This window comes from Meriones unguiculatus, chromosome 11 (assembly GCF_030254825.1).
Source record: "Meriones unguiculatus strain TT.TT164.6M chromosome 11, Bangor_MerUng_6.1, whole genome shotgun sequence".
Lineage (NCBI taxonomy): Eukaryota > Metazoa > Chordata > Mammalia > Rodentia > Muridae > Meriones > Meriones unguiculatus.
This window is the reverse complement of record NC_083359.1, coordinates 1926009-1935766: the sequence shown is the minus strand read 5'-3', so window position 1 is coordinate 1935766 and position 9758 is coordinate 1926009. Positions and strand designations below refer to the sequence as shown.

Genomic DNA, 9758 nt, shown 5'->3' with positions numbered 1-9758 from the left:
CAGAACTCCCCTTCGCGGCGCAGCGGGGCGGGGGGCGGGGGCGGCCGCGGCCCCGGGGTCGGAGAGGGGAGAAGGAGGCGGCACCGCAGGGCGGCGGGGGCTCCGGCCGGGCGGTCAGGAGAGGGCGGATGTGATTTCTAGTTCGTTTCCTTCCATTGTCCTGCGGCCGGACGGCTCCCGCAGCTGCTTCCCCTCGAGGAGGTGGGGAAAGCCCCGGGTGGGGGCCGAGCCGCGCGCGGCAGCCCGCGGCGTCCGGCCTGTGACGCGCGGCCCTTGCGGGGACCCGGGGACACAGACTCCCGCCCCACGCCCCGCGCTGTCCGCCGGCCCCGGGCGTCGAGCGCCCGCCCGTCGCCGCGCTCGCAGCCTGGCGGGACGCCGGGTCCAGCGCGGCAAGTGGGCAGAGCCCGGCAGTGGCCGCGTCCGTCCACGAGGGGGCGGGCGAGCCGCGCCGCGCCGCGCTCTCCTCCCGCCCGTGCTCCCGGAGCCGCCTCCAGCCTGCCACCTCCCGCCGCCTCCTCTTCGCGGTAGCTCATCCCGCACCTCTGTCTCCCGGGGCAGAGAACGGAGGACTTAGGGAAGCGCAGGCTAGAACGCTTGCGAGATTGGCCTTGGACTGAGGGGAGCTTGGGACCAGGTGGGGTCTGGAGCCTGGGGAACACAGAGTTTGTCTTTTTCCTCATTAGAGAGACACTGCTCCCCACAGGTCTGTCTGGAGACGTGAATTTTTGATGAACATTCCTGTGAACGCTGGGTGGAGTGGACAGTGCGGAGGAGAAAGGGCAGAGGCACGTAGGCAGGGACCCCAGACTTGGATTCTGTCTGGGGAGCCTTGGGGTGGGAGGGCAAAGGGCGCTTGCAGAAGAGTGGCCAGAGCTGAGCCAGGCCGAAAGCCTAAGATTCGACCAAGAATGACTGCGCGTGACCACGGCCCTGCATGGCTAGGCCTGAGGCCTCCCCCTTCTGTGCTGGGGGAGGGGGGAGGAGGCATTGTTTATTTATTTATTTTTGAGCAGACACGCTAAACAGCAAACCAATTGGGGGTAACTACGAATCCAGGATAAGATGTGGCTCTCCTTTATGTGGATTATTTTGGTCTCTATGCATTTTCCAACTCCTTTGTGTGTGTGTGTGTGTGTGTGTGTGTGTGTGTGAAAATATTAAGGGCTGCCTTTGATGTCAGGATGGAGTTAGCTAGGTCAGTTTTGGGGTGCCACTTGCCACAGGATGTTATTATAGTCAATGAGTCCTGTTTTTAGTCTTGGGAGCTGAGAGCAAGTTGAAAATGTGGGGCAGGTTTTAAAGATGTCTTAGTTCTGGAGTTTTTGAGACTTTTTTTTTTTCTTTTTTACGTTGGTCGACTGGGAGAGGCTGAGTGCTCAGACTAATTTTGGGGATACAGTCTCTCTTTCCAAGGTTTAGATGAGATTGTTTGGGGACATAAAATTCAATTTGGAGCTTTTTGAAAAGAGCAAGACTCCACTGAGCTGGAGGCCGAGCAGGGAGCAAGCATGGAAGCTTTTTGTGCTTGAGGACCTGGTGCGGGCCAGACTTTATATTTGAATCTGGTGCAAACTCTGACGGAAGGCTGTCCCTGCGGCACGCCGAGGTGTGAAACTCCTCCAGAGCAGACACTGAGAAGCCCCGGCCCCCCAGCGCAGGAGGGTAGTTCTGGGGGCGTCTGATTTCAGGGCACTTTGTCACTGGACAAATCTGGTAAATGTGATTTGGAGGTTCACCTCTTGTAGACCACATTTCCGGTTTAGGCTCTCCTTTGCTGATAGCCCCCTTGTGCCCCAAATTGCAAAATTTTCTATTTTTTGTGAGCCCCCAAATAAGCCCAGAATTTGAAGGGAGAAGCCTGGAAAAGCAGTGTGTTTCTAGTACGTGGCCTGTTGAGCTGACGGGGGAAGGTGGCTTCGCACTCTGAACCCCGATTTCTTATGGAAGAAAAACTTGTGTTCGGAGGAAATGGAGTCTCCCTGGTTGAAGTGGACGCTCTGACCAACGCAGTGCCGCTGAAACTAGCGGGGGCTGCGGGGGCCACGGGAGGGAATCCCGCACCCTCTTGTGTTAGGATAAGAGCCTCAAACAGAAAGCAGACAGAGGACTGGGAATGAGGGTGAGCTGAGGGGGAGGGGTTCCCAACGGCAGCAGGGGCTAGAGGGAAAGCCAGGCCAGATACTCCCGCTTGGTCTCCTTCTCCTCGGCTCTCCTCCCCTCTCTCCCTCCCACCGCCCACCCCCCCAATCCAAGGGAAAAAAACTGCCTGTGCAATAGCAATGGCAGATTCCAGTCCTCCAGGCTTTCCTAAACCACCACGGAGACCAGCCAGGGGGGAGGGGAGGGGAGGGGAGGATCGGGGTTTCCTGCTGCCTTGAGACAGGGGCAATGAGCTTGACCTCTTGGCCCCTAGCCCTCTAAAGAGTGTCCCCCGGTCTGGAAGCCAGGTGTCCTGGACCCTAGCCCCCAAGCGGGGGGGCCTGGAGAAACGGGGAGGAGGAAGGAGGGAGTGACTTCCAAAATTGGCATCGGGACAGAGCAGGGCTGGCGGGAGGCAGGAGAAAGACAGAATTTTCCTGAAAAAACGGGGGTATCTAAGGACCCCAAATTTGGGTAGCTAGTTCAGGACCGTCTTCCCAACATCCTAGATTTTTTTGGGATTTTTTGGGGACCCCGGGACCCCTCTAGATGGGGTGAGGAATGTAGTGTTGGGGGAATCTGACTGGGGCATTGCAGCTGCCTCTCCCGCCGAGTTGGAGACGGATGGGCTGGGACGGGTTTTGGGGGGGTGTCCCCAGTTCTGACTGGGAGTGGAGGAACCCCTCCAGAGCTCTCTTGTGGGGGTCCCCCTCCCCAGGGCACTCCCCAGTACTTGAGCCAGCTGAGAGGAAGGAGGCCAGCGATGCGACTGGGGCGTTTCTTTTTTCCTGCACCCCAAATGTGAGGGATGCACCCCCAAATTTGCTACTTTCAAAATAGGGAACCAGGATCTCAGGGGAGAGTAGCTGAGGTAAGTGGGGAGGAAAGTGTCCCCTGTTTTCAGGAGAGACGTGGCGGTTGGGGGGGAGGCTTGGAGGTGCGTGCTGGGGTGGGGTTGCGCCTGTAACTCTTGGAATTGGGGGGATGAACAGAGAACCTTCTCTTGTATCCCCCAAGACGTAGCCCCTCATATTGAAATCAAAGCCTGAGACTCTAGAGCCCCCAGTGTTCCCAGATATTAGGATAGTGTTTGATTTTTTTTTTTTCACCCACAAAAGCTTTGCTGGGATGGGAGCTGAGGGCAGCAGTTGTTTTGGGGGTCTGTGGAGGGTGCAGGGATCAGAAGGCCCTGGCAGGACTTGGTATAGGCGGGATGGTGGTCTTGGGGAGGGTCTGACATCCTAGGGGCCTAAAGAGACTGTTTACACCATCTCAGATCTTCTGGTTGCTGAGAGTTTTGGGGGGGGTGTCGGAAGGGTGGTGGTGGGAAAAGGTGGGATGAGGTATGGGAGGTTAGTATTTGGGTTTTACAGAGTTTTGGCTTTGCTTTTTTTTAATTTCCAGAAGAAACTTTTGCCTTCTGGGAGATTTCTTTTTAAAATCAAGTCTTGGACAGGAGGAAAGGGCTAAGGGAAGGCCTAGGGTTGGGGGTGGGGAAAGGCATGTTTGTCTGTGCTAAAACGTGGCTCTCAGGGGTGGGCCTGCTTGCCTGGGCCTGGTGAATGGGCTAATGAGGGGGTGGGCGTGGGTCTTGGGGGACCATGGGGAATGGAAGCACTTGGGGTTGAGTGCTTGGCCCTCAGCTCCAGATGGGCCCCTTCCTGGGCTCTGCTGCGCCCCTTTCTCCCTGGCCTCCATTTCCTGCCTTTAGCCTCCATCTTGTGGCAGGCCCAGGGCCCAAGGCGACTTCCGGCCCCCCCCAACCGTGTTCCAGCCCCACCACCTCTGGGCTGCCAGCTCCCAACCCTGCTGTCCTTGGCCCTGTGTCTTCCAGCATTTCTCTTGGGCTCTGACCTAGGGAGGGAGGGTGGACACAGGAAGCCCCAGGCCCCTTTGTCGGGAGGCAGCTTGTTGGTCTTCTCCAGTCATCCATTTCCTCTGCCACTTTGCTAAGGATCCCAGAGCCGAAGAACTCATCTCCCAGGGCCCTACCCTCCCTGTTGCCTGCTGAACTATGGCTGCTCCTGCTTCTCCGGTGCTTGGGGGGCCGAAGGTGCCATTCGCACCTTCTCCGTCCCCCGCTCTCGGTCGGGTCTCGATGGCACTGGCGACTACTGTCCTGTCAACCCCCAGTCCTGCTCCCGCCCCAGCAGCACACTGTGGTTTGTACGGCACTGTGGCCACGTCCAAACCACACTGTGGTGTTCGAGCGAGGGTGGGGGAGGCACCGCCGAGGCCGGCCCTGGGAGGCCACCCTGGAAGCAGCACACACACAACCATCTGGAATATTGAGATGAGGTTCGTGCACGGTGGGCCGGGGGCGACTGAGGCTGGGCAGGGCCCTGAGACACCCTGGTGATCTCACACTGGCTGTCAGCAACCCTGGGGAGCTGGCTCCGCAGAGCAAAGGAGAGTCTCTGCTGCCCACACCCAGCCCTCCTGGCTCTAGCAGCACAGAAATATTGGCACGGGGAAGTGAGTCTGCCAATATTGGCTGTGCTGCTCCAGGCAGGGTGGTGAGAGCTACTGAGAAGGGACTGGGCCCCTGACGGCTAAGGAGAGGCGAGGGAACAGCAGCTGGCGGCACCATACTGAGAGAATGTCTTTATTATAATTTTCTGTATAAAAATGTCCATCAGTTGTTGGAGGGCGAGGGCACATGGTTAGCAGGAACACGGTGGGCGGCTCCAGCAGCTTCCTGACCCTCTCTCGTGCAGTCCTTGCTTAGAGTCCCAGGGGATCCACAGGTCCAGGGTGAAGAGCAGGGGTCAAAGGTGAAAGGCTCAGCAGGACAGTAGAGGAGCCTCGGCAGAGGTCGAGAGAAGGCCAGAGTCCAGGGTCAGGCTGTCTGGAACAGGACGTAAAACGGACCGGGATGGAGCGAGTGCGGAGATATTTTTTCCAAGCAAACCCTCACCTCCTCAGACATCCCGTTACTAACTGAGCCAAGCCCTGCTGAGCGTCTTCCTGCTGAGCCCTGCGGGAGAGCCGGGCTTTTGCAGGACCCTCCCCTGCCATCCGGGGAGTAGCTTCGCCCACCCGGCCAGCGTGGGAGGAGGAGGACTCCTACCCCTGTCAAAGTTGAGTTTCTTGGCTGGAGGAGTTTCTCCCAGCCCTTCAACATCCACCAGGTCGCTGTTGGCGTCCGAGTCGCTGCGAGCACTCTGGGTCACATCTGGGAGGGCACAGGCTCTAGGTTGCCCTGCTTCCCCTCCTCCCTCTGCCAAAGTCAGGCTCTACATACCCCACGACCCGTTTTGGAATCGCTCTCTTTGCCCCAGGCCCAGTTCTCTCAGTGACTCTGATAGGACCTTTAACCCCTACCCTAGGCAGCACCTCCACAGCCCTCACCAGCCTTCTGTTTCTTTAGGGCAGGACCCCCAGCTTCAGGGACACTGGAGCTGCTGGGTGGAGGGGCGGTCGGAGGGGAGAGGACACCAGAAGCCATCTTCTTGGGCCCTTTCTTGGGTGACTCAGCTGGAAGAGGGATGCCAGAGTCTTCATAGACTTTCCGCTTCACAGTGGTCTTTATCTGAGCCCTGAAGATAAGAGAGAGAAGATTAGGGAGAGTGTCATCAGAGAAGCTGAGGGAAGAGGGGAGGGGAAAATGGGCCACTCTGAAGGTGTCCAGGTCTAGGCCCTAAGCCATGTGTAATAAGCGCCCCTCCCCGAGAAGCTCTGCACCCACTTAGGGCCAGTGAGTTATGAAGAATGGAGTCCCTGACCTGAGCCACCGGAAAGGCACTTTTCATGATGCTCTGGGAAAGATGGATGGATTTGTTGTGATATAAAGGCAGATGGAAACTTTTTCAGAGCCTGACCAACTATTTCAGAATGCATCCCTGGAAATGCTAGTCTCAAAGGATTTATATAAATCACCAGGGAATCCTCATCATCAAATATACCCACTGAAGATCTGGGCGCCCTAAAAGTAAGATTCGCTTAAGGTCCTAGTTACTACTGCATTTCCTGAACTTCTGACCGACTGCCACAATTATATTCTTTCAGTCTTTAAGGAAACGTTAACAAAACTAGCAACAGAGCAGGGAAGTCGCTGAGCTAGGAGTTCTGAGGAAGAACAATGGGTAAAGAGGAAGAAAGTTGCCCACCCCTCCCTTTCTCTGCCAGCCACCCTCCCTCACACTGTCCGTTCCTTGATGACACAGCTGATGTGATTAAGATCGTCCCCAAATCGCTTCACAGCAGCCCTCAGCATCTCTATCTCCGTCTCCGTCCACTTGGCACTGTCGGAAGGGGAGAAGGGTGATAGCAAAATCGGAAGGAGGAGTATGTGGAGCCAGCCCACAGGCTATTCCGTCCACAGGCCAAGCAGCCTCTTCCCCCCTAGTCTCTGGGGCAGCTTTCAAAGAGTCATCAAAAAGGACCGACCTCCTAAGAAAAGCCCTGGGGACAAGCCGCTAGCCACATGAAATTGCATCCGGGGCCACCTGAAAACATCTCTCTCCATCACGTATCAGCTTCGAGAAACAACCCACGGAAACCAATGCAACAAGTAGGGGCCTTCCTAACAGAACCCTTGAAACCTGCAGCAGCAGTTCGAGGGAGTCCACGGGCTTGGGGTGGGTGGGGCACAGTATGTCGCTTTGCACTCGGGGGTTGCGGACCTGGCAGCATCTCCATCTGCCACTCACTAGCCCAACAACCATTACCGCCTCCACCGCGCTGGGCCGGGCGCAGAGGGATTACTACAGCCCCCGGCGTCCGGGTCCTGCGCGGCCCTCACGTACCCCGCGGGGGAAGAGTCCGACACGGGATGCAGCTGCATGGTCAGCTCCCCGAGCTTCGTGAAGGCGGCGCCGGCCGCGGAGAAGATCTCTCCGACCTGGGGGCGGAGCGGCGTGACGGGGGGCCGGCAGCGCGCGGTCCCACCCCGGCCTCCATCCGCCCGCCCCCCGCCCCGCGCGCGCCAGCCGGGAGCCGGGCGAGGGGCCCACCCGCCCGTGGCCGCCAGGGAGCGCAGTCCGCGAGGGAGGTCGAACCTTGGTGGACGCTGACGTCATGGCCCCGCGCACCTCCTCACGGAGACGCTCCGCCGCCGCCGCCGCCACGCGAGCTGGAAACCGCGGAGAGCCCGGCGGTCGGGCGCGCTGGCTCCCGCGCAGGAAGTCCCGCCTCCCTCGGCAGCTGATTGGCCGGAGCCCGGCCCCTCGCCGGTCACTCAGGAGGAAGGTGCGCTGGAAGACGCCGCCCCACTTCCGGCTGGCTTCACTCCACTTCCGCCCAGGGGCCGGGGCTCCTCGTCCGGGCCGCTCTCGGCGGTCCCGCCCGCCCCCTCCCCGAAAGCACAGACGCCAGGCTCAGGGGGACCGCTTCTCTTTATTGTAGCGCGGGGCGGGCGGGCGGGCGCGCTCGGCGCCGGTGCCCTCCAGGGGCCGGACAGCCGAGGTCGCAGGGCCGGGGAACTCGGCTCCGAAGGACGCCGACGGGTGCAGGAGTCTTTAAATAGAGGAGGGGCGTGGGGAGGGGGAGCCGGGGTGCGGCCTAGCGCACCATGTACTCCTTGCGCTTATTTAGTCGTACTTGGCAGAAGGAGAAGCCTCCCAGGAGGAGGTAGAGGCCCGCGGCGATGAAACAGTTGTAGCTGACCTGGTCGTACAGGCTGTATATGTTCTGAGGGCCGCTCCCCCTGGAGGGTGGCGAGGAAACAGGGAGACGTCAGCCATTCAGAACATCCAGCACACACTTCTCGCTAAGCGCCCTGACGTCTACTAGTCCTCCCCGACGGCCACACCGGACCAAGGAGAAGGAAGACAAAATATTGGAGAGGGACCGTATCGACGCCCTGTGGGGCGGCCACGAAGCCTGCGGGACTGCTCCTGAGTACATTCTTGCAGTCCCTCCGGGAGGGTCCGCCACATAATTCTGCGCCTAAACCCTGCTCCTTCTCATCTGCGCCCCAACTCGCCTAAAAGCACCCAGCCACTTACTCAAAGTCTTTCTCTGTGAAGGGGACGTCCTCAATTAACACAGCAGAATGAACATTGAAAAATATCCCGAGCATTATCTGGAAGAACAAAGACAGGCCGTCAAATCCTCACCTCTTCCATCGCCCCCTAAGCTCCTCCCACTTCCAATGTTGGCCCAACACTCGGGCCAGAGATTAACTAGAATGGGCCGGGGCAGGGCGGCGGGAGCTGGGTTTGAGCTCAGCCATCTGGAACAGGGCGTGAGGCAGGACAACGCTGGGAGAGGGGCTGGGTACAAGGAGGTATACAGCAGGGAGCTCTCCAGACGCGTCACTGTCATGGGAACAGACGGAAGAGGTGGGGGCAAGCCGCACTCCGTATTTCTGGAAGTGGCGGGTGGCAGAGCCCTGGAGAAGCAAGGCTTCAAGTTCCACTTTCGGGAGCAGGTTCACTTAGTCTCAGAGGCCTGGCTCTTGCTTGCCAGAGCTGGCTCCCATTCCCAGGGTCCTACCCCGGCATCCTGTCGCTCCAGTGCCCCGATTTTCCCATCCGAGCCCCGTCTGCTTTCCAAGCGGCTATTTCGCCGGCCCCTCGATCTGCCCCTCGATCTGCTGCTTCCTAGGGCCTGGGGGTTCCTGGCCTCCCAGCCCTCCAACCCTGGAGCGGCCAGGCCAGCTCCGATTCTCGCGGGGTGGCCCCTCACCAACATGATCACCCCCCAGGCGCTGAGGACGATGCCACAGGCGGCCAGCTTGGGCCCACAGCACAGGAGCGACGCCATGGAGGAGGGAGGGAGCGCCGGAGGCTGAGCGAGGAGCAGGAGCAGCGAGAGGGGACCCAGCGACGCCGGCACACGGAGCTGGCTCGGGGGACTCGGGCTGCGCCGAGCGCGGGGGCGGGGGCGGGGGCGGGGCCTCGGCGCGGACCACTCCCGGGGGCCGTGGCGTGGAGGAGGATGCGGTGCCGCGCGGCGGGGCGAGCCGCGGGCGGAGGACGCGGGTCGGAAAGCCCCGCAGTGACCGCACGAGTCCCGCCTGGCCCGGGTGGCGCGGGCGGGACTGACGCAGAAACCGGGACCCGAGAATTCTCGCTGGTCGCCTACCCCGGCTTGGAAATGGAAGGCGCGGGCCGCTCACGTGACCGACCCTGGCGCTCACATGACCAGAAGCTGGCGGTGTCCTGGCGTCGGGAGAGGAGGCTGGCTGGGCGCGCGTCGTTCGGCGGAGTAGCCGTTGTGGGGGAAGTGTGGGGGCGTCGGAGGCCCCCCCGCACACCAGCGAGGATGGTCTCCGTCCGTGGTGGGGAGCGTGAGCGAGTCGCGGAGTTATTCGGCGTCCCGGCCTGTCGCCGCTAGCGCGCGAGGAGACGGGCTGAGCGTCGGTGGCGCTGCTAGACAGTTGCGGACTTGTTGGCCCGGGGAATGCACTGCCGGATCGCACTGAGTGTCACCTTCGGGAGGAAGAAGGGGCTAGAAGAGCGGAGTCGCCGGGCGCAGCGTGAGGGCCGCGGCCTGGCGGAGTGTGCGGGGGAAGGGAGGACCACGCTGCTGGTGCTCCTTTCCGCGCTCAGGAAGCCGCAGGCTGTAACACCCTGACCACGGCAACGAAGGATTTAACCGGGGCTGGCTTACAGCTTCGGCGGCGTGGCCGGGAGCGGTAGCTGAGCGCTGAATCCTGATTTGGGGCCGAG

The 9758-nt window shown here is 60.4% G+C and overlaps 2 protein-coding genes across 7 annotated transcripts; both read right to left on the bottom strand.

Moving 5' to 3' along the window:
- Nucleotides 1–4731: 4731 nt before the first annotated feature.
- Nucleotides 4732–7320, bottom strand: C11H17orf49 (chromosome 11 C17orf49 homolog). 6 transcript variants are annotated; one of them, XM_021627504.2, is made up of 6 exons: nt 7143–7320; nt 6891–6985; nt 6285–6386; nt 5494–5681; nt 5213–5317; nt 4732–4990 (listed from the first exon to the last, which is right to left on the bottom strand). In XM_021627504.2, the coding sequence occupies exons 1-6, from the start codon at nt 7161–7163 to the stop codon at nt 4926–4928; spliced, it is 576 nt and encodes a 191-aa protein (XP_021483179.1). In that variant the 5' UTR covers nt 7164–7320; the 3' UTR covers nt 4732–4925. The 6 variants fall into 6 exon arrangements, with proteins under 6 accessions (XP_021483179.1, XP_021483180.1, XP_021483182.1 ...); XM_021627505.2 differs by having other exon boundaries at nt 4732–4986; XM_021627507.2 differs by lacking the exon at nt 5213–5317.
- Nucleotides 7321–7460: 140 nt separating this feature from the next.
- Nucleotides 7461–8955, bottom strand: Rnasek (ribonuclease K). Its single transcript, XM_021627510.2, has 3 exons — nt 8773–8955; nt 8091–8167; nt 7461–7789 (listed from the first exon to the last, which is right to left on the bottom strand). Exons 1-3 carry the CDS (start codon nt 8848–8850, stop codon nt 7645–7647), a joined length of 300 nt encoding a protein of 99 aa, XP_021483185.1. The 5' UTR covers nt 8851–8955; the 3' UTR covers nt 7461–7644.
- Between the last annotated feature and the right edge of the window lie 803 nt (nt 8956–9758).

Bases quoted from the DNA above. Each gene is read 5' to 3' on its own strand.
- C11H17orf49 (XM_021627504.2), bottom strand. From the start codon at position 7,163: ATGACGTCAGCGTCCACCAAG. The intron at 6,986-7,142 runs GTTCGACCTCCC...CTCCGCCCCCAG, and splicing joins TGACGTCAGCGTCCACCAAG to GTCGGAGAGATCTTCTCCGC. The intron at 5,682-6,284 runs GTGAGGGAGGGT...TCTTATCTTCAG, and splicing joins GTCATCAAGGAACGGACAGT to GGCTCAGATAAAGACCACTG.
- Rnasek (XM_021627510.2), bottom strand. From the start codon at position 8,850: ATGGCGTCGCTCCTGTGCTGTGGGCCCAAGCTGGCCGCCTGTGGCATC. The intron at 8,168-8,772 runs GTGAGGGGCCAC...TTGTTCTTCCAG, and splicing joins CCTGGGGGGTGATCATGTTG to ATAATGCTCGGGATATTTTT. The intron at 7,790-8,090 runs GTAAGTGGCTGG...GCCACCCTCCAG, and splicing joins TTCACAGAGAAAGACTTTGA to GGGGAGCGGCCCTCAGAACA.